We start from the raw sequence: 26,044 nt of genomic DNA on the forward strand, positions 1-26,044 counted from the left end.
TTCAGTTTTGCCCTTGTTTTGCAGACTGAGCAGGGCCGATGCACACCTGCTGAGCAGCAGCCGTGGGGTTCCTCTGCTTTGCCCTCTGCTGCTGAGACAACTTGAGGAGAAAGCCACAGGTGATGTGAGGTGATTGAAGAGACTTGCGTACACAGCTTTGTACATGCAGAACCAGTGCCACAAAGCGGACTCGAAGCCCACGTTGTGGGGTGACACCGAGGGTGGCTCTTGTCCTGCAAGACAGCCCCCTTGGCCACGGAAGGAAAGGAGCGCATCTGCCAGGATCCGCCAGGATCTTCCCCTTGCTCCTGGCAATGGGCTCAGGCTTGACTGAGGGAACCATCTCCAGGCAGGAGGTGGTAGTTCGCTCTGTGACCTGGATTAATGCCTTTGAAACTACCATGAATTCTTCCATGAACAACTATAAATAGGCATGGACGCCTTGTAGAGTTAAGTAAATTTTAGTTAAGAGTGTAGAGCGCGCTGCCCAGTGCTTGGCAGACACGCTGCGTCAGGGCCCAGGGCCCGCCCTTTTCAGCTCCTCATCCCAACACATCCCTGCACAAAACAGCGCCATCTGCAAGTGGTGCTATTAAATAACAACAATAGCACTAATAGGAAGAGGAATATGTACCGAAAAGTAACTGCGGCTTGGAAGAACAGAAATAAAGCTCAGAAAAAGCCCAGGTTTGGGTGTTCGGGGGCTGCTTGTCGGACGGGAACCCGCGGGCAGGTGCGTGCTCTCCGCCAAGGTTGTGAAGCGTTCCGGCGCGGGACTCGTGCGCGGAGGAAAGGCTTTGGTGCCCCCGTACACGACAGCGGGGTGACAACCGAGAAACTCGGGAAGCCTGGAGCCACGCAGAGCCCTCCCGGAGGCCGGCTTGCCACGACCCGCCGCCGCGGGTACTCGAACCAGCATCCCCCTCTCGCCCCGCAGCTCCGCTCCGGAGCGGCCGCCAATCGCCGCCCAGGCCGCGCTCCCTGCGCATGCGCCGATATCTGTGCAGTACCGACCCGGCTTCTCGCCGGGACTGTTCCAGCAGCCGGCGCGGGGGGGAGCGGCCTCAGGCGGTGCGCGGAGCGAAGGATCGGCCCCGGCCTCGCTGCGCCTTGCGCAGTTTGGTCGCCGCGCACCCCCTCGCCGGCGCGGCGCGGTGGTGCGCGCGGCGGTGGGCGGGCCCGTTGCCCAGGTGAGCGCGCGAGCGCGGCCCGCCCCGCGCGGCCCCGTCAGCGCTGCCAGCGTGGAGCGGCCGAGGTGGCGTCGCCGGGCCCGTGGCCATGGACGGCTCGCTCGAGAAGGTCTGCGGGGCAGCGCCGCGGGGCCGGGGCGGCGCGGCGAGCAGCGGGCGGGGAAGGGCGCGGGCCGGCGGCGGCCGGGGCTCGGGGCACGGCGCTGGTCTCGGGGCTGAGGCGGCTTTGCCTCCTGGAGCTTTGGGGCACCAGTGAATCCCCCGGGCGTGTCCCCCTCGGCCCCCGCAGCCGCCGGTGTGACTGGCATCCGTGTCCCGGATCTGGAACTAGGCAGGATAACTATAAGGAAATGCTTTAGGAACGCGTTTTTTGTTTTGTTAAAAAGAAAAAGATGGAGGTTATTTCCTGTGAGCGTTAGCCTTCAGCAGGATAGGAGAGGAAATGTTACTAAATAAATGATTATATTACCCATTTTTAAAAATTGAAGTGGAGGCGTTTGCTGGCCTGGGCTTTTCTGCCCAATGCACTGTACAAAGCAAATATTGGCTCTGTAATGCCGTGAGTGCCGGACAGAGCCTGTTTTCCTCTGTCACAGTGAGTCAGTCTCACTCGGCAGAGGCTGCTCCGCACCTGTGCTGGGGCCGGCACCTGCCCGAGGGTCCTGCCGCTCCCGGAGCTTGTCCCCGTCGCTCTCTTGCTGTGGGGACAGTGTGCCTCTGGAATAACGAGTACTTTGTGTGCTTAAGGCTTTGAATGCACACGCCCCTCCTTGCGTCATTTACTATATCCAGCATGCTCGGTTTTATGTGATCTTTGGGATGGTCCAGCGAAATTTGAGTGGGATGTGCTCCAGTAAGATGGCTGGGAAATTCAGGAAGTATCCTTCTGACGTGGCTAATTGGTTAGTGGCAAAAAAGTTTGATATATTTATTACAAATTTCATGAAGAATACACTGTTACAGAGTATTTGTTAGTGTTTAAAAGCTTAAGTTCTTTACTTGTGCTGACAGAAGTGACTCCTGCTTGTTATGAAAAGTTTCAGTTATATAAGTAAAATTTACTGGAATAGCTTGGAGTGAGGTCTCTATGAACTGGAGTGAAAGAGAGTAATAGTATGATATGTGGTTATTTAAAGAAGGTGCATTAGTACAGAGCAAGTAGTGTAGTACTGACCAAGTTCTTAAAAGCTTTGCTTGACTAGTTTGTCATAAGAAGCAATAAGCACACTGTGAGAATGAAATACCTTTAAAAAGTCCCATGTTTTGATTATTCTTGCTGTAAGGAATCGTCTATAATGGTCTGCAAAAACTTGCATGTCTGATTTTTCCAAATATGCAGATAGATACGTGTCAAGAGTTATAATTTGTTTTACTTTGTCTCTTGTTTATCATTTTTTCCACGTGTGTGATAAAAGCTGTAGTTCTCTGTATAATGAAATGCTGTAATGCAATTATGGTCTTCTAGATATTTAGCAGTAAGTGCCCTCCTGGAGTAGTCTTTGGTTAAGATTGTGGTAGATCTGTACAATTTGCATTTTACTTAGTCTTGAGCATGCTTTGTCAGAAGTCTTCTCCCCAAATATATTTGAAATTCCTCCAATCTGGGATACATTTCTTTGCAGAGAATGTCTGTTCACTAATCTTATGCTTATTTAAGCATTATGATAATAGATCTGAGACTGTCTTTTATTTGAACCATGGATTCTCTCCTTGCCATGTATTTATACATGTAGCTTATCAGGATGCCAGTGATAAATACATTTTAACTTGTAGTAACATTTGTTGCAACTTTGTATTTTTCATAACTATTTTGGTACAATCACCTGATGAGCTGTAATGCAGTGACATTGAGTGACTGCCATCATTAGGATCTTGCAAATGGAAAAAGATTTTTTTTTTAGCAGATGAGAAACTTCCTGAGAATTGAAAACATTGCACAGTAGAACTTCAAGGAAAACCATTGTAGAGTCTGACACACAAGTGTGCACACCAAAAACCTCTTGGCTTGATTTTGCCAATTAACTTTGTTTCAGCAGATTTTTTTTTTTGCATTATTTTTAAGGTATTAATATTGTGTGTCATAAGTGATATAATTGCAGTTAATTTTATCTGAAATTCAGAAATCTTTTGTTGGGCTGAACTTATTTAACTAATTCTGGAAGCCTGTGTTAGATTTCAGGAGTTTGCCTTAACCAGAACTATTCTATTTTTTTTCCCCCCATTTAGATTTTGATAAAAGTGACCAATCTTCTGAAAGATTTTAACATTTCAAGTTAGGTGACTTTGTCAGTGGTAAAATAGTGTAAATTCTTTCCTTGTAACTTCTTGCTGTCTCTACAGCAGTATTTTCCCTAAACATGAAAAAAACTGTTTTGGTTTCTTGCTCAGCCTGTGACTCTTGTCTTTTGTTACTGTGCAATTTACCATGACATCCTGGTAAGTTTACAGAAAACTCATGGCAGTTGAGCTGCATGCAAGTCCTGGTGCATGTCAGGGGAATAATAAAGATTAAAAGAGCAAATACCTATGAGCAGAAGCCTTGTGGTGACACAGTGCCATTTTTATTCAAGCCAAACAGTTGTGAAGTGTCTGCTTTTTTTTGTTATCTTAAACTCTTCTTACCCTGGAGAATAAACACAATATTCTTTTGGCTGAAGAATACTGATACCGTTTGAGATTAATTTACTGTTGAGAAGAGGTTTTGGGTTTTGATGGTAAAACTTTCTTTTCAGGCAGTTAAAATAACATAGTGGGAAAATGAGCTCTCATGAAATAGGGAAAGAGCTACACCTGTGAGTTGCTTTGCACAACATTAGTTTATGTAAACTGCTTAAAATTCATCCCTTTATTTCATTAGGAGTACAGCCTACAGACATGCAAAATCAATATTGTAAAACATTGGCATATGAAGCAATGTTCTTCCTTCTGAATTTGCAATTAATGTTCAGTCTTATCACAGCTGGAAAATGGCCCCTTATCCTCTCCCCAGTTTCCAAGTGACTCCAAGGTGTGACATCCTGCCTATAAAGTCATAAACAGTACACAGTTCAAAGTGCTTAATAAAATAGTAACAGATTAGCTACAGAATAGGGAAGTGACTACTAATCAAAGCTATTGCAGGATAACCTTAGGGAGTTGGATTAATACATTTTGAAGGCAATGAATGATAAAAGACAAAGCAGGCTGAGGTATATCAGGGTCTTTGAGGGGCTGAAGGAGGCAGGAGGTGTTGGGATGCTGAATGGACACCTAGAAGGAAAAAGCCATGGCTGGTGCCTCCTTAGAGGTTGGAAGGATTTGCATGTCCTGTAACTCCCCTGGTCAAAGGCTGCCTGTGATCCAGGGAAAAGATTGAGTGCAGAAACTTCCTGCAGCTGCTTTAACCTCCTAAACACATGTGTTGTCCTGTGGTTCAGGAGGGAGTGTTCAAGAACTCCTCCCCAAGTCATTTTCAAAAACAGTTCAAGACCATGAAAAACTCTGGTTATTACTGCTCTTGTTATTAAAGTGTGTTCAGAAACCTTTCTTAACTAAATGGTTTGTTGCTGCAACTTTGCCACACCTATTTTTCTTGCTGCTTAAAATAAGCAGTCTCCTGCTTCCCACCTCCATGTCCTTACTAATGTGAGCAGAGGAGGAGCATATATAAAGTTCAGCATGCAGCAGTTAAAGGTGAGTTTTTTCTCCTTCCATAATTCAGAGGAGAAAATAAGTTGCTGCATAGCCACTTAGCAACTGGAAAAAATCAGAAGGGATTAATTTTCCAATTCAGCCCATATCAGAATTCAAAGACTTTGTGGATTTCATAGCATTTTTTGGAGCTTAGTGTAACTTAGGAGTTTTGAAGCTGTATTTTATGTAGTTACTCTGCCAGCTTATTGGCAGAAGGGTTTCATGCGTGTAATTATTAGTAAGAGACAGGATGAGTCACAAGGTAGGGATGTGCAGTTTTTAACATCTGATGTCATTTCAGCAGGTGAATTTTGTAAGTAGCAAACAAAAGCAGCTCAGAGCCCTTTCTGTAATGCCTCTACATTTCAAGTCCTCATCTACAACACATCTGTTTGAATAATTGCATGTGATGCTAAGGAAGGTTCAAACAAGTAACTGCCTCCCAGCCACTGATGATGTTTAATGGCAGCCTGAATTAAATTATGTGAGATAGTCACAATCAGTAGATTAGTCCAATCATTTACTCCCTCAAGGGCTTGCAGGAGCAAAACTGATTTTTTTTTTCCCCCAACTTCTTTCTAGAAGTTTCTTTCTAGAGTTTCTTTGACGTGGTACAACTCTGGAAACCACTCAAAATGTGTGGACATATTGCCAAAGATCGAATTTATATTTTTTCTTTGGTTATATCTGTTTTCTTCTAAGTATTGAATGCTTGCAGTGTGTGTTGGGGGTTTTTTTAATCTCTGTGATGAGGTCTTGAAATTTTTGTATTTGTACTACTTTGTCACTCAGTGCTTAATCAAGTTGTGGCCCTCATATCCAGTTGATGTTGTACAAGTCAGTGTAAAAGTGTAAAAACCCATTTATTGCTGAATTCTGGCAGTTTTGATGGGAAAATATTACTCAGTACTTGCTCTGTTGTTTTGTTCTTCCCCCAAACATTTGTTACTGGCCACTTCCAAAGCCACAGAGTAGAGAATTGTTAGTCTTGGTCTGATCACTGTGCCCGTGCCTGGCTACTGATTCTTTCAGCCACCTACCACTTTCTATAATGTGAGTTAAATCTCAAAATATTTGGTTAAAATCAGTCTTTGAACATATGGTAACTCTCAACTTAATTTGTTTTTTCCTTTCTTGATCAGTCCTCCAGATGAAAATAGTGTAAAATCCTCATGTAAATGAATCCCGCTACCTTCTGTGATTAAATTTGTTTTTGTGTCTGCATCTGCCTGAGTGAATGCATTTGCCTGTGGGATTTTTTTCTTTAAACAACCCCTGTCCCTCCCCCTGCCCCCCAAACCTTAGCAGCAGCCTGCAGGGGTAACCACCAGAGTCTTTGGTATGTGGGTGGTGGCTTGGTGTTGAATTTATGCAGAGATAGGGAGAAGAAACTCTGTCACGGGGTTACCTGAATATCTCAGGGGGGTTTGCTGTCTGATGTGATGGAGCTTAGCAGTGGTGTTGCCTTCTACCATCACATTGGGGTATATTTATTTTTCAAATATAGGTAAATCAGGCTCTGCCTGATGACACCTCCACATTCTCTGGAAGCTTCAAAAGGCATCTAATCCTTAAATGGATAAATGTTCCTGTCCAGGTGTCTTGTGTCAGTGTCACAAACTTCTGCCAGGCCTCTTGGGTTAAAGTTTATGAATGACACTTCTTCAAAGCCAGAGCAGTTCTTTGGGAAATACTTTGAGCTTGTCATTGGTTCAGGGCAAAAAAGTTCCATGGTTTTTAAACACTTCCATCCTGGCAATATCTGTGGTTACAGCAGTGAGTGGCCTGTTCTGTGCAGCTGGAGAGCTGTAGCTGCTGAAGGGTAATTGCTGCAACAGCTGCATGTCAGCCTGTCTCCTGCCACAGGTCAGCTTTACTCTTTTGTCTACATATAGGAAATTTCTCCAATAAGTTAAAATTAAAAACTGGTTTAAAGATACCAGAAATAGGAAAAAAATAGATTTACAAGAGTATTTGGGTTAGATGTTTTCTCATCTGTTTTGAAAACTACTATTGTAAAAGTCTATTGGGGAAATGGCAGGGAATGGTGCCATTTTATTTCTCTTTTCTAGGGCAGTCTCAAAGGATACTTTCTTGTGTTTCTAGGTGCAAAATTTTGACTTTTTAGCCTCTTCTAGGATTTATTAGATTGTAGAGACAGTAGTAAGATAAGTGGTTTTTGATCTTTTCTTGAAAGTTGCTATCTTTTTCCTAAAAGATGGTGGACCCTACTCTAGCAGAAATGGGGAAGAATCTGAATGAAGCAATGAAGATGCTGGAAGACAATCAGAGGTGTGTGCAAAGGATACAGCTGTTTGTGCTGGGGGGGGGATTATTTGTGTCACTGACATTAAGTCGAAAAAACCCTCATTTTCCTGGTAGTTTAAAGTCATATTGTCATTCTGAAGCTTACACCTATACAAATCACCTTTATTTCTCAAATGAATGGGTTTTTAAAGTAAATGTATGCATTTTTATGCATGCTGCCTAATACTCAAAACAAGTCCAACAAGTCTGTTTTTCAGAGTTAGGATATTGCAGTGCAAGTAATTTTTAATTCCTGTATATATGAGGTTCTTCTCTAAGCTTTCTCTTAAGGAACTGAAAAACCCAAACAACTTGGGAATGTTTTAATTCAGTCTGAACTAAACTTTTGTGTTGGTCTCATCTGGTTTATTCCTGAACCTGTTAGTGAAATAGATACATGTCAGTATGTATTTCTGCAAGTCAAAGTCAATTATGTACTTGATGTGACAGAACACAAACTAAATACAGAGTTTATTTTGTGTCTTTAACTTAGGAAAGCAGAGGAGGAAAATGAAAAGAAATATGCACGGAAGGATATTCCTGGACCACTCCAAGGCAGGTAGGCAGCAACAGTTTTTAGATATTGCTCTTTTCAAAATCTTAAACTACACATAGCATGTTTGTCTTCCAAGCAACTTGTATTAATGGAAATATTAACATTTTCCAGGCATCATAATAAACTTTTTCCCATACTCACATAGGGGAGAAAAAAAGTAATACTATAATCATACCAACTATTTTCATTCTCATGTAGAAAGGAGAAAAAGAGATTACTTGTCCTTGGTGACTGAAATTTTGAATTCATGTAATCTGATGAAGTATTGTTGCCTACAGTGGTGATTGAGACTCAAAGTAAACAAATTTCTGTTGGAAAAAAGTACCCAGATTAAAAAAAAAAATAATTGAGACTGATAAGGTAGAAAACAGTAAAGAAACAAACAAAAAAAATCCCAAACCCAGAAACCTCTCACCTTTTCAGTGCAGCTGTCTTTAGAAATTAAACAGAGCTCTTGTGCATCAGGCAGGTAAGACCATTGCACCTGAAAGCTAAGATTTAAATTGGTTGTGTCCTCTGTGGGAGGAGATCCTGCAGGAGCTCAGGCTAGCACTTCAGAAAATACTGCAAAAGTTATTTAAGTCTCTGCTATGCAGAAACTAACCCTGTTTTTGAGTGGAGACACTGAATTATCTTTTCTGTGAATAAAAAGCAATTTCAACAGTCAATATAAGTTCCTACACTACTGTAAATTTTAGTTGGAGTAATAAAAGTTGAGGTGTTGTGGATCCTTTCCAGTTTTACCATGTTGTCTCATGTCAGAAGTCTAACATAGCTTGTGTCTGCCAGAAACTGAGATTTGTAGGGAATAGTTTAAGAGATGTGCTGAGTTATGAGCTGAAGCTGCTTCACATGAAGCAAGATATGGATCCTTAGCTGCTACCTTAGTTGGCTGGGTAGCAGTAAGAATTCAATGTTGGCAAGTCAGGCTTTTCAGACCAAATTTTCAGGTATCAATAGATTTGTTTTTCTGAGTCTCCTACTATAAGCAAGTAGATTTTTGAATTGATTCAGCATCCTCATCTTTCTGATCAGTTTTTTTGAGAACCATTTTTGTTGCTGTACTCAGCATTCAGTAAAAGTGCAGTGTCCCAGATGGCTTCTTTTAGATGCTGGTATTTACCTGTTTGTGTCTTTTTAATGTGGTTTTGTTTCCCCTCCCAGTGGCCAGGATATGGTGAGCATACTTCAGTTAGTTCAGAACCTAATGCATGGAGAGGAGGAAGAGGAAACTTCACAGTCCTACAGGTAAGGCCAGTATCAGGTACTGTATTTGGAAGACACCTGATTTTGTTATATTCTGATCACTATAGAACTTACTTAATTTTAAGTTCTATGTATGTTTCAGTATATATAATTTCTCTCTATATTTTAGTATATATTTTAAAGTGTAAAATATTGTGCAACCAGGTAACTTTTTAAAGGCACCTTACATTGTATAGTGAAGCAGAATAGTGCATGAGGCTTGGCTTTCTTAAAATTACAAAGCTTTTATTACTAATTATTAAATTGAGGTATATAAGGGAATTGTTTTTGATGTGACAGCTCATTTTTTTTCCACTTCCTGAAAGTTGTTTTAAGTCAGAAAGTCTTAAAGCTTTGAATACCAATAGATTTTTATTTTGTATCTCTGTAGACTTTAAAATTAAAGGAAATAAAATTTGTTTCCATTTTTCTGCAAAATGGAAATAGTACTAACTGATCTGCAGAAGATTATTGAAAACTAACATTCAAAAAGCATGTTCAAGATTTTTTAAAAATCCAAACAAAACCAACAACAACAACAACAACAAAAAAACAGAAGAAAAGCCCCAAACCAACCAACCAACCAACAAAAAAAAAAAGTCAAAAAAAAGCTCTGCCTCTAAAAATAGTAAGTGTCCTGAGTTTTCTGTGCATAGGAGAGTTTAACGTACTTTCAAGTCCCAGAGCAGGTAAAGTGCTTAGTTCCAGCTCATGTTGGCTGGTTCAAAAGCAAGAGCTGTTCCTGTGAGCAGCTGGGCAAAGGGAAGTGCTCTTGTCTGCACTGGCACCTTAGTGTGTCATACACAATGACAGGAGGGTGGCTGTGATATACTGCACTTCTCTCTGCTAAATATTTAAGTTGCATGTCAACCAATTCTGTCACTCTACATTAAAAACCCCCAAACCCTATATTACTGTAATGTCTGTGACTTGTATTTGGTCGGCTGTTTCTCTCTTCTGGCTTGCAGGCTTCAAAATGTTGGTGAACAGGGTCACATGGCTCTACTGGGACATAGTTTGGCAGCTTACATATCTGTGCTGGACAGGGAAAGACTGAGAAAACTTACAACAAGGATCCTCTCTGACACTACTCTCTGGCTCTGCAGGCTTTTCAGGTGAGTCCCTGGGAGTAACTTGTGTGACAAGGTAATGATAATGTTTAAAAATGGATGTGACTGCTCTGAGGATGTCAATAAAAGAAACCACTGTCCCACAAATTTACAAATACTTGGATGGTCTGAAACACAACCTTAACCCAGCCGAAAGAATGTCAGGTTACATTGTCTTTAAAATTAGCAGTCCAGAATTTACATCTGTGTTAAAACCAGAATGAAGCCTTTTGTGTGTTTCCTCCCATGCTCCACTCTCAGTAAGCAAGGTTTTGAACTCTCTAAAGACAGTCTTAAAGGAACCCACATGTTTTTTCTTTCTTACTCTGAATCTAAATGAAAATACATACTAGGCTTCTCTCATTGTTAATCTCAGCCTGTCTCATTAATGTGTTCTTTTAATCTGCTTTAACCTGGGAAAATAGAAGTGTTTTTATTATCTTCTCCACCCTCTGGCAAGCTCCTTTGCTGCTCAGTGTTATTTTAGTCCCTAAACTGACTGATGGTTTTGTTGATCATATTTACTTGGCTTTTCTTGCAGGTATGAAAATGGATCAGCCTATTATCATGAAGATGATCGTGAAGGTCTCCTAAAAATCTGTCGACTTGTGATTCACACCCGCTATGAAGATTATACACTTGAGGGATTTAATGTGCTCTACGCTAAGCAGCCTGTCATATACATTAGTTCTGCAGCCAGAACAGGCCTGGGCCAAGCTCTCTGCAATCAGGTAAAGTCAGTCAGGGGGGTTTTAGCTGCAACTAGAACCTACCTGACTTCATATTGCTTGCATAGCTTTGGTGATTTTGACAACTTATTTTTCCTCATGGTGGAAATAACAGCAAAGGAAGCAGAATCCATACTGGGCATAACCTCAGCTGTAGTGGACCCTACATTTAAAATAAAACCATTTGTCTGAGAAAAATACTTTGAGTTTTTATCTACAGACTGTGTTTTGCAGCAGTGATACAGTGGGAAGAAGAGAAGTTTTCTGAATATTTCCAGTGAAAGGATCCTGTGTGCTAACTTCTTTAAAAATCTGTGATTGTTTCTAGATTGCATTGTGCTTTAAATAAGCTGTTGGTCATGTGAAATAGACCTGAGCCCAAACATACACAATTTGTCCTGTGCTTTTTCTCTATTAATTTGATTATAAGTTTTAGCAGAAAACTTAATTTGTAATGTAATATTGAGGTTTCTATTGTCATACTGGTTTTTGTGTTGCTCTGTATTTCTGTGAACACATGAAATGAATATTTCTCAATTGAAATTCCATAATTTCTGTTGCAGCTAGGGTTGCCCCTTTCCTGCATGTGCCGTGTGCCCTGTAACACTATGTTTGGATCTCAGCACCAAATGGTAAGTTTGTCTACCCTAAGAGCTCTTTCTGTGTTTTGGTTGGTTGGTTTTTAAGCCTCATTAAATGAATATCAAGTATCTTGTTAGGAAAGGCTGTTAATATATTTACTTTTTCAACCTTTAAGTCTTCTGTGTTAAAGCTGTACAACTCAAACATGGAAACTTTCTAAAAGCAGCTTGTATCTTTGTCTTGTCATTTGCAAAATATTTTAATGGCTTTTAAGTAAAGTGCTTTTTAGTGCAATATTTCTAGAATAGGAGGAGTTGGAGTACTTTCACAAATTATGTGATGTATTTGTGTTTTATTTTTCACAAATACTTTATTTGGCCTTCAGATTATTTTGCCTTTGAGAAGAAGAAACCACAAGCCACAAACAAAGCCATTGAGAGTGTTTCCTTTCAGAACTTCAGAATGCTGTTCACTTTCAATCTCAATGCATTTTCCCAGTTCAGCAGAAACAATTCAGTGTTTGACAAACATATTGTTTTCTTACTGATACCAGGATGTTGCTTTGTTGGACAGAGTGATTAAAGATGATGTTGAGTCTGGAAAACTGCCTTTGTTGCTTGTGGCCAATGCTGGTAAGTGCTGTGGGTAAACCATCACAATAACCCCCATGCTATTTCATGAATACAATTAAAAAATATATATATGTATTTTCCTAAATAGCTCAGTGGTTGCATATCAAGAAATATCAGGAAATATCTTAATGACCACACAATAATTACCTGTCCAGAGGGGATTTTATTTAACTGATTTAAATTTGGATTGTACTGTTACAGTTCTGCTTATGTCAGTTGATATATTAATATGACTATAACTTATTTTAGTGACCGCACATCTCCTGTTAAAAATCAGTTTCACATTAACACTTCAGAATTTTTTGATGGATATGCCATCAACTTTAGCTTGAAAAATGATATTTTTCTTCTAGTTAATTAAACACATGTACAAAATTTGCTTTAAGTACAAATGACGGAGGTTACTGTTACTTGCTTGGGACCTGGAAAATTATCTGAGATGTTAATCAGTACTAGAGGGTCATTTTATAGAACCTTGGTTTGCAGGCTGATCCTTTGTCACCGCCTTTTTCCTGTTCAACCCAGGGACTCCAGGTGCCGGGCACACGGACAAGCTGGGCCGGCTGAAGGAGCTCTGTGAGCAGTACAAGATGTGGCTTCATGTGGAAGGGTATGGAACTGGAGACTTATTTCTCTATAGCTGCATTCATTTAAAAGGCTGATTAATAGACACCATCTAATTTGACAGCTCACAGAGAGCCATACAGCCAACTTTAGTTTTGTCATAGGAAGCATTTTATATGGTTATAATTTTGTTATTGTGAGATACAAATTGATTTACATACCCGGGAAGAATTAATTGGAGAGGTAATTTCAGCACATATTAGTGATTACTTTTATTCAGATGGTAATCTTATCTGCCCTTGCTTTGAAGAGCTTGAAATATGTATAAAAAGACCTTCTAGGCCAGGGAGGCCTAAAAAGACCTAAGTCAGGAAGGACATTATACAGAGGTTATTGAGAATGAGAAGGGAGAATGAAATGACACTTCAGTTAAGGTTGTCAAAAGGCTGCAGCAAGAGCAGTGGGCAGGAGGACTGGGAGGGGAGTTAAACCAAGAGTAAAAGAAATTCCAAGAACTTGGAATGTCAGTGAAGACTCCAGTGCTCTAAGATTATATTTTTTGAGCCTGAAATAGAGACTGTTTCTCCTGGTATTTTGTAGAATAGCTGTATTTGCGTACTACTTATTTCTGATACCAAATTGATGCTTAATTATGGATAGGACCTTGGGTGATGATTTCACCAAAGGTTGGACTGAAAATTTTTAGATCAAAGTAGATTTTTTACTTTTGGGTTTTCAATCTCGGAATAACAAGCAGCAACATCTCCTGCGTTGTTAATGAAAAATATATGAACAAAAAATTACCTCCCTTTATACATCCATATGAAATATTTAAACTGCAGATTAAAATGCTGTCTCTTAATACATATTTAATATATGCTAAACTCTCTTCTTTTTTCCAGTGTGAATCTGGCAACTTTGGCTTTGGGTTATGTCTCCTCTTCTGTACTGGTATGTTTCACTGTATCTAGAAACTTAATAGTGTGCTTGTGTAAGGTTAATCAAAATAGATATGGCTTATATTCTGCTTATTGTAATAAACTTCAGGCTGCTACAAAATGTGACAGCATGACTCTGACTCTGGGTTCCTGGCTGGGACTCCCAGCAGTGCCTGCAGTGACACTCTACAGACACGAGGATCCATCCTTGGTATGTTCAGCTTCCCACTCACCATTCTCACGATCCTGGAATTTTGATTCTGATCACAGTGTGCTGCCATGTTCTTTATAAGCATCTAAAGTATAATTTCCAAAGCTGGCAAAAGTGGCAGCACTGAGGAGAGGTTAACAGTGGTCTGTTTGGTTTCCTCCTCAGTCCTTGGCAGCGGGGCTAACATCGAACCAGCCCGTGGAGAAGCTCCGTGCCCTACCCCTATGGCTCTCCTTGCAGTACCTGGGCCACGATGGCATTGTGAAGAGGATAAAACACGCCTCACAACTGGTGAGCAACAGCTCAGCAGTGATTTATGACAGCTCTTGACAGATCTTTCTGGTTATTGTGATGTGCTGCAGAAGGCTCAACTAAAATACTGCAGTTGTTGGCAGTATAACATTGGTTCATATTGTCACACACATGATGAAGGCACAGGAAAGTGTTTGAGGGAGGGATGTGCTTTTACTATTGGATTGGTTTTTTTTTTTTATAAATGAGAAAAAAAAAGTCTTTGTTCTTCCTAGACAGTGAAGTAACATAATCACTTCCTTTTTTGTCACTTCTCTTAACTATTTTTTCTTGAAAGCTCTTCAGAGAGACTTTATTTTCCTATCCTACTTGGCATCGTATTGATTTAAGTAATAGTGAATTACATTTAGTAAAAAGGACTTCAAAACATTTCTTGAGGTACAAGTGCACTATGTTTGGAATCCTTACTTTAGTAAAAGTTAAGGTCCAATAATAATGTGTTAGTTACAAAATGCAGTGCTTATATGCAAAGTATTATTTCTTAAAGGTACAGAAGCTACTGGCGTGAAAGACCTAAAAGAGTGTCAGTATCATTAGTCTTTAAGATTTTGTGGCAGTGGCTGTTTCATGTTTGTCAGAATAATTTTCCACTTCTAAAACTGTGTATTTCTCTCCTCCATTTGTTCTCCTGCTCTGGTCTTCTAGAGTCAAAGGCTGCTGGAAAACTTGAAAAACCTGGATTTCATTAAAACTTCGGTACAGTCTACTTCTAATATTTTGGTTGTCTATCTTAGTTTCTGCCTGTTAAATGATAAAAATAACTTTGACTAGAATAAATTATTTTAAAATATTTCTTAAATCATAGTCGTTGTTTTGAAGACACTCGGGATCTTTCTAATTAAGTTCTGGTGTTCAGTGAAATCTCATGGCTTGGTTGTGTGTGACCTCTGGATTGTGTTTGTTCCATTGTTCTGTACTCCTGAACCCAGGGGAGTGCAGAAGAGCATCCAGAAGTTGTGTTCAGAGCTTGATTTAATTGCATTTAGAACACGGATTTGCTCAGTAATACATCTATGAAACCAGTTTCCATAAGTGTCTCTAATATATTCTGGCTGCATCTTACCCTGCTGTAGAGATCATATTGTGAACCCTGTGAAATTGTACACAAAAATTATCCCAGCTGAAGTTTTTACACCAGAAATAGGCTTAGAAATTACAGCTAATCTGTTCATTCCAAATTCAGTTTCTGTGAGATGTCCTGTCCAACAGGGTTTGATGATTTTACTTGCTGACCCCCACCCCTGAATTTTAGTTGATATTTGATGTATAGAAAATTTAGTCAGTTTGCTGAGTAAGCTGTAGAGTATTAATGGCCTTGGGAGTTCAAGTTACTGTATCACTTACCTTTCAACGTAAATAAATCCTGCGTTTTTAGGATTGTGAATGTAGCTTCAGATTGTCTCCAGAAGTAGCCCAGTCTGTTTCTCCAAACTGATCCAAAGCAGGATCAATTATAATCCTTTTTTTCCTGCTGGAACTTTCTTGATGTTTCCCAGTGATTCTGGGGTGATTTCCAAGAGAGCTAAAGCTTTGCTTAGCAGTGTGAGGAATTATACATGGTGTTAAATCTTTAAAAAAACAGGGGAAAATATTTTTTTTTCTTTTGAAGGTTGAAGATGAACTGAGTTCACCAGTGGTGGTTTTCAAGTTTTTCCAGGAATATTCAAATAGAGGTATGTGAGTTATTTAAAACCAAACAACAAGGAAAAAAAACCCTCTCTATACAGTATTTTAAACTAGTAAGTCACCAAATGAATTTGGGATAAATGTGATATAGTGCAGTTCACTTGTGTAAAGTGCTTTTAAAAAGGTGGTGAATGCTGGTCATAATCTGTGACAAATCATACACGTGATAGCTTCTTTTTTTAGACAGACTGCAGTGTTTTAAATTTTCATAACAAGTAATTTTCTGCCTTCTTGAGTGAGAAGATTTGCATATGATTTTGATCATATTGAGAGCAGATGCTGGAAGTCTCTTACAAGCTGCAGGCTGGGTTTGAGTGTACTGGTGGGGAGAGACTTTGTTTAGGTTTTCTGTTCCTTTCAAACATTTTGTAGCTAGTGGCAAGCACCACTGTTACTGTGGTTTACTGATTACGGTTACTGTTGCAATAATTTTAAAAGCAGCAGAACACGTTAGGAACTGCTCGGGAAATGCTGTCACAGGTATTAAGTATTGCAGCCTACTGTGACAGGATTTTGCTTTGGGAAAATACTGGTTGTATTTCCATTGGGGCATTTTAACCTTAAAACTCAGAATTATTTTACTGGTTTTGGGGTTTTTTGGGGGTTTTTTGTTGGTTGGTTTGGTTTTTTTTAAGCTGTTACATTCAACTCTGTTTTACTTCTAGTATTTATCGTGTTCAACATGCCTTTACAAAAACATCCATGTTCATCTTCTCCAGGCTCAGTACATGGTGTAGATGTGCTATATTATCTAGGAAATGTAATTGTCTTTTATCTAAATTTTAGGTTGCCTTTTGTTTAATTAAGTAAATAAAAATCCACTTCTGTGATTCTTGTGTCTTTGGATTCAGATCAGACCTCACATGCTGCACAAGCCTCAACTATTCAGCACCCCATAATAAGCAACGAAAGGCACATTTATGACACCTTCAATCAGTGGGTAAGAATGGATGCTTTTCTCTTTAGGGAAAGAGAAGTGACAGTGGAATGGTTCAGGGGGTCATCAGGAGCTATAAACCCTTTGTTAGAGTATTTTGAAAAATATTCTTGATCCGATTTCTTTTGCAAAACTTATGGCTATTTAAAAGATTAATTTGCTCTGAAGCAAAGTTGCTTTCACATTTCTGATCATTTTACACATTATTACTACTGAAATCATTCCTGAATCTTAAGCTGTTGTTTTTTCCCCTGGTCTAGTGGGAATATGTGAGAACTAGAATTCTTTTAAATCAGCCAAATGCTCTATTTCCAATGCCACTGTATTCTTGAACAGACAGCTGCCTTTTCCAGCTCTTGAGTTAATTCTAGAAGCCTGTGCTGGCAGAGCTGAGCATATGGCTGGTTTGGCTCCATTGTGCAGTAATCATGGCACACCTAATGGCAGTGGCAATTTTGCAGAAAATTCTGACTCATAACACTTGCAGCTTATCCTGAATTTTCATGATTTTAAGCAGCTGTCAAACTCAGTTGTCTCACCCGCAGGGTGAAGTATTTTGGTGCAAGAGCTGATTTTGAGAGAAAACTGTGTACATGTTGTTCCCTGAGCTGTGGCAGAGCCTGAGGCAGGGCCTGCAAGAGCCACGCTCTGTCCAGTTCCCTAACTGTGCCTTGTCCCTGCAGCTGGGAGAGCAGCTGGCACAGCTGGTTCCTGCCAGTGGAGTCGATGTGGTAGAGCTGGAGGATGAAGGCACCTGCGTGCGCTTCAGCCCCCTGATGACTTCTGCAGGTAACATTCACTCCAGTCAGCCCCTTGTACAGGCTGGGCTTTGCTATGGAATGGTACAACAATTTCCTGGGGTGAAAGCAGGTGTGCTTAAGAAGCTCCTCAGAATATCCTCCTGTGGGGAGGATTTTCTTATAAACAAACCAAAACCACCTCAGCTTTATCATTCTGCTGTACCTCAGCACTGGGTACATTAGTGGGGGCCCTGCTGTTATGGGTGACATTGCCTCATTACCTCTGCAGAGAAAGACTTCCTGGTTACTTTATAAACTCATTAGGAAAAGCAGTTAATTAGGAAAAGCACTTAAATTCCTTCTCTAAGCTGCTGAACACCAGATGCCTGACCTTTCTACACAGGTGTTTCAACACTGCAGTGGTATTTGTATTCAAAATACAGATACTTAGCTAGAATAATTATTTACTAAGCCTCTAGGGTTTTCTATAATTATGGTGGGGGGGGGTGTTTATAAAAAAAAAAAAATCTGTGTTTTGGAAAGTGTCTTAAATTTCCTGTTTAAGCCCGCAGTGTTTTACTCTTAGTTCTGACTCTGCAGATGCACAGAGCAGTGTGCAGGGCTCAGGGGGTGTAGTGTTTCCTGTTGGCTTGTGTGGGGTGAGGGGCTTAGGCTGTAGAACAGCTGACATTCACATGAGAAGGTCCTGGTGTACACAGAACAGCAGATTTTAGAATAAAATTACTTGGTGATGCTGTGATGTTTTGTTTTAAACCAGCATGGAAGCTAATTCATGAGCAGCTGGGCTATGGGAAAAGGATGTTAGTAGGTTTTTGTAATGCTAGCTACTGATGTAATGTAAAAGGGTATTGTAACATATCCTTATTTGTTTGTAACACGAGAAAATCCTTTTTATTATGTTTTTTTAAAATACTTACTTCCTTTCATTTTGATGTATCAGTGCATAGATAACTGAACCAAAAACCTACTTATATAGAACAAGATATTTAATACTATCTGTAAATTGTCATTAACTTGCAGAGTGGCTCCTTTACAAATTACTTAATTCAGACATCTGTGTCACATCCATCACATTTGCTGCACACTAACACTTCTGCTCTGTAGTTTTAGGAACTGAAATACAAGACATTGATCAATTGGTAGACTGCTTAAAAATGAAGATACCGGTGTTGACAAGCACACTGCAGCTGAGAGAGGAATTTGAGCAAGAAGTGAGAAGAACAGTTGGCCTGTTGTATATTGAAGATCTTGGCTGGCCAGGATTAGGTGTTGTGAGGTAAATTATTTTCTTCATGCTGTATTTGCAAAGACTGTGCTTGACCAGACAGGACTACGTGGTCTCTTCAGTGGTGATTTGGATGTTTCATTTCCTGATTGTTATCTGGCTTTGCACCCCAGTGAAAGCTTTTTAGAAAATTGCCTTTATAAAGTTGTTTTCTTTGATTATTTCTTAAAGAAAAGCTGAAGAGCTGTTTTGGGCACCAGTTGTAACATTGGAAGGCTGTGTGTGTATGTGTGGGATATGTAATGAGCAAGTGCATCTCACTGTCTCTAGCCAAGCATAAGTTATATTTTTATGTATAATGGCACTCACTGATATGCTGAATAGACTTCAGTAAACCCTCCAAGTCTGTGTTCTGATCCTTTGATACAGTCCTCTGGGAAGGATTCTGTATAGTCAAAACAGTTCAAGTATAATCAATATAGCAACTAGAAATCTATTGTGTTGAGTTTGCAGCAGCAAGCTCGGCCCACTCCAAAATCCCCAGTGCCAAATGCCCATAAACTTGCTGGTAGGAGCTGTAATGTTCTGAGGTTTTTTGTTTGTAAAATACAGGAATTTGTAGAAACATACTAAATGTGTAGGTGCTTCTGTATGTACTGTAAAGTGAAATTACTATCTCTTGGCTTGGTTTGAAGGTACAACCATCACTGTGATGGGAAGAATGATGATAAACAAGAAAAAGAACTAGAAAAAATCAATACAGAACTTCTGAAAAAGTTAAATGAACTGGAGTCGGATCTCACTTTTTCTTTGGGTAACTGCAGTATTTAAAGAACTTCTGTTCAAGCTAATAGTCAATCTCCTAGCTGTGTTAGAATGATTTGACAGGTCATTATAATGCAGAATGAGCTGCTGCCTATGTGGTTGCTGCAGAAGGAACACCTGTAACTGTTTCCTCCTCCCCTCTGTTTCAGCTGGGGAGTGTTCACTAGGTGAGCAAGGTGCACTGTTCTCAGAAATCCTTGTGAAAACTGATGTATGGGCAACTAGACCAAGAAGGGTTTCCTTGTCAGAAAGAATATAAGCTGCAGGATTCCTCTGTGTAAACTGAGCCTTCTCAAGTAGTGCTGGATCTAGTGGAAAGCAGATCTCATTCCAAACCCACTGGCAGTGATGGTTTCACTGCTCTCTGTGGCTCGATTAAATGCTTTAGATGACTTTTGTGACAATTAGCAACATTTTCACATTTACACAGCGCCACATGATAGCTGAAACAGTATTAATTCAGTATTCAGAACTCTGATCTTTTTCTGATCAGCTGTCAGAAATTAATTGCCCTGTGGTTGTGGAACCAAATAACCTGTAAATGGCAGAGTTAAGGAGTTTAAAGCATATTCAACACTGGTATTTATTATACAACTCCTTGACTGTATAAAATATCCACTGTTTTTCTTGCTCAGGTTATGTTTTCTGTCTTTGAAAACCCCCAGAACTGAACTTTCTTGGCCTGCATAATTTGTACCCACACAGATCCTGCCCTTAGGTACTGGAGTGGGGAGTGTGTACTGGGATTTCCAGATTCATGAGCTCTGCAGTCATTGCAGGATTGCACATTTGTTCACCACAAAGACCTGACTCTTCCTGTGTCCCCAGGTCCAGAATTCGGAGGGCAGAAGAACTGTGTTTACATTGGCATGGTCACAGAGGATCTGGATGTGTCAGAGTTGGTTGAAACTATTGCAGCAACAGGCAGAGAAATTGAAGAAAATTCAAGAGTATGTATTAATAACTCACAAAACATTGAAGCACCTTTTTTTCTCCCTTTTCATATTGGCTTCAGGACATGGTTTTGTTCATTGTGAATGTAGAAGTTGTGCTTGCCCACAACAGTTTTAATTACTGTGGAAGGAATAATCTGTGTCTATTTGTGGAGAATTATGGATTGTGATATTGTGAGGATGTCTGGATTTGTGTTCATGGTCCTGTGTGCAGTTCTAATGAAAAACTTTAGTAGTACTGAAATAGCCTCATTTTATTACTCAAATTTTAAGCTGTCAAAAAACAAAAGTGAAAGTGTAGGTTGATTGTGAGCTGGTGTTTCTCTTCACTGCTAGATGTGGTGGGATTGAGATTCTTTATATACCATCTTTAAGATAAGATTATGCTCTAAGATGTGTGAAAAACTTTAAATTGGTGTCTTAAACCCAGAAATTACAAATTACATTGAAGTAATAAAGTTGAAGTAATAAAGCTGATGATGCAACTCCTATTTCTCAAAGCATTTACCTGAATAGAGTTCTCCAGATGTTCTCTAAAACTGAATTCTTAAGTGACCTACATTACATCTGTCCCTTCATTCTGCTAGTGTTGGGCATTTAATTTTATCATCTCAAAAATAAATAGAACTTCAGAAATCCTTTGCCTACTCCTGCTCATGGGAATATGCAGTGAGATTTTTTTCTAGCAGTGGCTTCTTGCCCACTCTTGACTCCCTGTTCTGCGTGGAGGGTGACATGAGGAATGCTTTGCCGTTAGAGCACCTTCAGTTTTTTAACTGTTGTAGTGGAGAGGTTGGAACTGAATGTTGGATAGGGGCCCCTCGGATCCTGAAGGAGCAGAGTAGTGGAAGACTCAGAAAGGTGCAGTCCTTGGAACCAGCTGCAGTAAACCTGTGGATCTTCATCATTTGATCCAAAGCTGGGAAGCAGAACCCATCTGTGAATGCCCCTTGCCCCACTCAGATGAGGAGGGTTGGTACAAGAGGGAAGAAAAAACCCACATCAGTCCAGCCTGCCCTGAGGACATGCACTAAAGGCACTGAAAGGCAGGACCAAAGTTGAAGATAAACACCTCCACTGGGCCAGAAAACACAGTGGTTCTTCCTGATACTCTGAATTCCACCCCACTGCCCTCCTTCCTCTAGCCAGGGAGTACCAGGGGTATTGAGCTGCCCTGGGAGTCAGTTCCTGGCTGGTCTCTCCCCCAGGGAACAGGGGCGGCTTCCTCTTTGTCCTTTTATTAGCTGACATTTGGCATTTTGGAGGAAGTGCATGTCCTTGTGCAATATTAAAACCAACATTAATACATGGAAATTGGCAGTTGTCTTGCACAAAGAAAGATGTAGCTTCTTGGGTTTATTCCTTGCCCCTGCCTGCCCTTTGCAGCATAGAACACAGCTGGCCTGGGCTGCCACAGGGATCAGTGGCAGCTGTTTATGAGAGCAGAAAAACAACGTGAACCTACAGGCTGACACGTACCTTGTTACTGTGAGGCTGATATAAGTCCTTGGTGCTTCTAGGAACCAAAATGTACTCTATACATTCTTCCCAGACATTCATCTGAGGAACATTTATATACTAAGCAGGTCTTCAAAGAATTTGGGTCACAGGCTCATTTCTAAGTGTAAAAAAAAAAATACCATTCCTGTATAAAATTACATTATTTTCTCTGGGTTTATGTGTTAAAAATCTTGCAGTCAGCATGTACATTCTTTAATTTATAGTCATAGTGAAATAGCGATTGTCACATACTGTCTTAAATTAGAAAAATATCTGACTACCCTGTCTCCATCCTGAAAACCTGAACTAAAAAGACAATTTCAAGTCCAAATAATACATGTCCTTATTTCTGGATTTTATTAGCTGTTGGAAAACATGACTGAAGTTGTTAGAAAAGGGATACAGGAAGCACAGCTCCAACTTCAGAAAGCAAATGAAGAACGACTGCTGGAAGAGGTGAGGCCACAAACACCGGCCCTGTGGTACCTTGAGGTAACTTGTCCCCCTGGGGGACTCTTCTCACCAGCCAGTGTTGGATTGTGCCTTGCAGGGGCTGCTGCGACAGATCCCTGTGGTGGGCTCTGTGCTGAACTGGTTTTCTCCCTTCCAAGCCTCGCCCAAGGGAAGGACATTTAATTTGACAGCAGGTAGGGCTCAGGGCACCTGCAGCCATGTCATGCTGGCATTGGGACTGTTCAGTTCGGTACTGAACCTGCAGCACAGTTCCTGTACTGGTTTGATCACGAGTGACATAATCACTCTCAGGATGTATAAGAACATGCTTTGCACTATTTCTGTAATGCCCAATAAGAGTCTTCTACTCTCTCTTGTACAGTTTACGTTTTGTTCTTGCATGTTGAATCATGTTAAAAAAAGCCATGATAGACATGGGCATTTATTAATAGAGGAATCATTGCTGTGACCTCTGGCTGCATATGCTAGAGGAGTTTGGAGGTTGTAAATACGTGAGCTGGGGGTAGCTTGGCCTTGGCACACTGCTCTTCACGAGTGCATGTGTATCCTCTCCAGTGCTTCGGGGCACTCGTGTTCCACTGTGCATCTGAAGAGGCTGTCTGCCTGGAATCCTGATTTGGGATGTTGCCTGGCTGCTGCCATCCTGATAAGTGCTGGTCTGTGTGCTAAACTGCACGTCCAGCAATTGGAGGACATGTTAAAGCCAGCTGGGGACTGGCATCAACTGGGCTGTGTGGGAAACAGTAGTAAATGGAATGGTACAATGTGAAAGACTCTTGTTTTACTCTCAGATTTGTAGTTTGTCTGGGGATGTAGGAAGCCTATAAGCTTTTACATCAGTGAGACCAATGTACTGACATAATACTTCCTGAAATTATAAACTTTCACTGTAAAAATACTGTGGCAGTCATAGGAATAAATATTCCTGGGCAGAGTGTGTCACACCCAGGACAGTGGCCCACTGTGTCTGTACCCTGCAGGGAAAGCTTCCTGCTGTGCTCAGGGCCTTTCGGACTCTGGATGCACCAACTGGCAGGTTCTTAGAGCAGAAAACAGTCTATTCCTCTGGGAATGCTGACCCTGCATGGCTGGATACCCCTTCCACGTGCACCACTCCACAGGTTGCAGCTGGGAAGATGTCACATGCCCAGAGCAGGAAGGAAATGGGACTATGGAGTGTAGCAGTGTTGTGAAATGAGTGTGAAGGGAAACATGATTCACTTTTGAAGTCTCAGCACTTGAGTCCCTGGGTTCTCAGAAATGCATCACCCCCATGTGGCAGTTTACAGTTTCAGAAGTAAGTTTTAGTCAACTTTTTTTTTTTAACCTGCAGGCTCTCTGGAATCCACAGAATCTATGTATGTATCAAAGGCCCAAGGAACAGGCACCACTCCGCCACCAACTCCCACTTCCAGCCTTGCAAAGCAAAGACTTCCTGGTAAGTTTCTGTGGCCGAGTTTAGTTTCTGAAACTTCCCCGTCAGAGGAAGACCCACATGATTTTCCATCTTTCATAACATCTGGAACTAGAGCTCATCTTCTACCACCTTAAAAACCTTAATGTACACATGGCACGCCATACTACCCCAAGCTGTCTTCTCCCCACACATTCTTCCTGGGACCACAGGAAGTTATCCCATTAACTGACAACTGTCCATGAAGTCTAGAATCTTCCTCTGGAATATTATGAGGTTATTGAGCTTTAAAAAGGAGCAGGTAAACAAGCCAAAAGTTTTATTTGAAACAAAAGCATAATAACATGTAGCCATGTACTTCAGCAACTGCATTTCTTTTGCTACCAAACATTCTTTGGCCGAATCCATTCTGAGGTAAAGATCTGTTAAACTGATGGCACTCTCTGCATAGTTGTATTAGTAATTAATGCTGATTTGCCTGGCAGGAACCCCAGTTTTAACTCACCTTTTGGGCTGGTGGCTTCCAGCCTATGACTTTCAGTGCAGTTTTTTGACTTGGAATCATTTCAGTTTGTGTGCAGGCAGCTTGGCTTCAGCTCAGTTTTATCTGTCTCTGCATACACAGGATACAGTAACAGGTGCTATTACTTTGCAGACCTGTCTATAACTCAAGGGAGTGGGGGCTATGTTCAGGGTCCAAAGTAGCACACAAACAAAATCTACTTCTCTGCTGTTACAAAATTCCAGTACTTCCTTTGGAAACTGAACTTGTGCACACCACTGTATTTGCTGCCTTCGTGGGTACATTATGCTTCAAACTCTTCACAGGTCAGAAAGCTTTCAAAAGGTCTTTAAGAAGCTCTGATGGGTTCAGTGAGACCAGTTCCGTCAGCCACTGTGATGACCTGGATAAGATGGATCAGAGACCCCCAACTCTCTCCCCTGGCCAAGAGCAAGGACCTTTGGAGATGGAAAAAGCAGAGGAGCAGAAGGAGGTGGCACAGGCAAAGACAGACACTGAGGACATTCACAGTGACAAATTGCCACCAGACTGCACCAAGGTAGAGGACCAAGCAAGTCAAAGATAAAATCCAGAGTCTGGATTTCAGACTGTGCCGAGGAAGCCCCTGCCCAGGAAGGCAAGGTGGCAGTGATGCATTGAAAATGTGAACAGTGCCACACACAGTACAGTAATAACTACTGCAACTTATTAACTGGCATTTTGCACAAATACACGTTCCCTCCGCTGGGACAGAGATTCGTCTTATTGTACACTTGTTACAGTTACTTTAATCCTCTCCATGTTGGTGTCACCAAAGCTGTAGTGAACTTTATTAAGTGCTCATGAACGTTTGTAAAAACACTTGGCAGTTACCTTTCCTGCAGGAGTCCACGCATGACAACAGTTGCTAACTAACCACTCAGCCATGCACCCAATAATTTTATAATTATTTTATGTTACTATACTTTATAAAAAACAAGCAACTGCCAGTTGTTCACCTTTTAAGTATTTAAAATTCAGTTTAGCCTCTCCTGCAAAACATCTCCTGCAGTCCACTCTAGTTCTGTATTGCTTCTTTTCTGTTACCTCATCCATACCTTGCCCAAGTGCCATGGGGTGGGGGCACTGGGGAGGGACAGGTGCCCTAGGGATGGGAGTCACTAAGGAACGCTGGACCATCATCTCTTTGTTCTTGCACTTGTACCACTTCACCCCCCCAGCCATGGCCCTGGGTATGGTGAGGACTGAGTTAGTGAGTTTTCAGCCTTCTAGAAAGCAATAGTGCCTCTGCATGCCTGGCCAGCTTCCTGCTCCTGCCCTGGGAAGGAGCACAAGGCACTGTTACTTTCCTTTGCATGGCCTTTACACACCAAATACTGAACATGTTCATGCAGTGTAACTGGAGTTCTTTCTGTTGTGTATTTTTAAAGACAGTTGTAGTAAAGCTTGAAAAACCAATATGTTTGTGATGGTTTCAACACTTATTTTTTGAATAACAGTAACTTACCTATGGTAGGAATTGTACAGACTCAAGTTATTTACAACACAGCACAACTTCAGAGTGTCTGGGACTACTTAATGCACAAGCAAAGCTTTAAATAAATCAAATCCAATGTGTAAAAGCATTTTCCCCCAAATCATCCTAACCACTTCACTGCAAATTTTCAGAGCCTCTTGTGGAAAAGCCATCTTTGGCAACACTTGCTTTCCCCAAGTTACCT

The 26,044-nt window shown here is 40.9% G+C and overlaps 1 protein-coding gene across 4 annotated transcripts; it reads left to right on the forward strand.

The window, feature by feature from the left end:
• Window positions 1-1,064: 1,064 nt before the first annotated feature.
• On the forward strand, window positions 1,065-25,781 carry PDXDC1 (pyridoxal dependent decarboxylase domain containing 1). Of its 4 annotated transcripts, none has more exons than XM_069029841.1 (23): window positions 1,065-1,190; window positions 7,081-7,154; window positions 7,663-7,728; window positions 8,890-8,973; window positions 9,939-10,085; window positions 10,621-10,810; window positions 11,371-11,439; window positions 11,943-12,021; window positions 12,547-12,631; window positions 13,488-13,536; window positions 13,633-13,734; window positions 13,900-14,025; window positions 14,692-14,742; window positions 15,656-15,719; window positions 16,584-16,672; window positions 17,353-17,458; window positions 18,535-18,706; window positions 19,351-19,469; window positions 20,309-20,430; window positions 22,297-22,389; window positions 22,484-22,580; window positions 23,741-23,845; window positions 24,650-25,781. In XM_069029841.1, exons 2-23 carry the CDS (start codon window positions 7,081-7,083, stop codon window positions 24,907-24,909), a joined length of 2,349 nt encoding a protein of 782 aa, XP_068885942.1. In that variant the 5' UTR covers window positions 1,065-1,190; the 3' UTR covers window positions 24,910-25,781. The 4 variants fall into 4 exon arrangements, with proteins under 4 accessions (XP_068885942.1, XP_068885940.1, XP_068885943.1 ...); XM_069029839.1 differs by lacking the exon at window positions 1,065-1,190 and adding an exon at window positions 1,200-1,299; XM_069029842.1 differs by lacking the exon at window positions 1,065-1,190 and adding an exon at window positions 2,036-2,092.
• The last annotated feature ends 263 nt before the right edge of the window (window positions 25,782-26,044 follow it).

The sequence above is a fragment of the Aphelocoma coerulescens genome, chromosome 14 (assembly GCF_041296385.1).
Source record: "Aphelocoma coerulescens isolate FSJ_1873_10779 chromosome 14, UR_Acoe_1.0, whole genome shotgun sequence".
Taxonomy (NCBI): domain Eukaryota; kingdom Metazoa; phylum Chordata; class Aves; order Passeriformes; family Corvidae; genus Aphelocoma; species Aphelocoma coerulescens.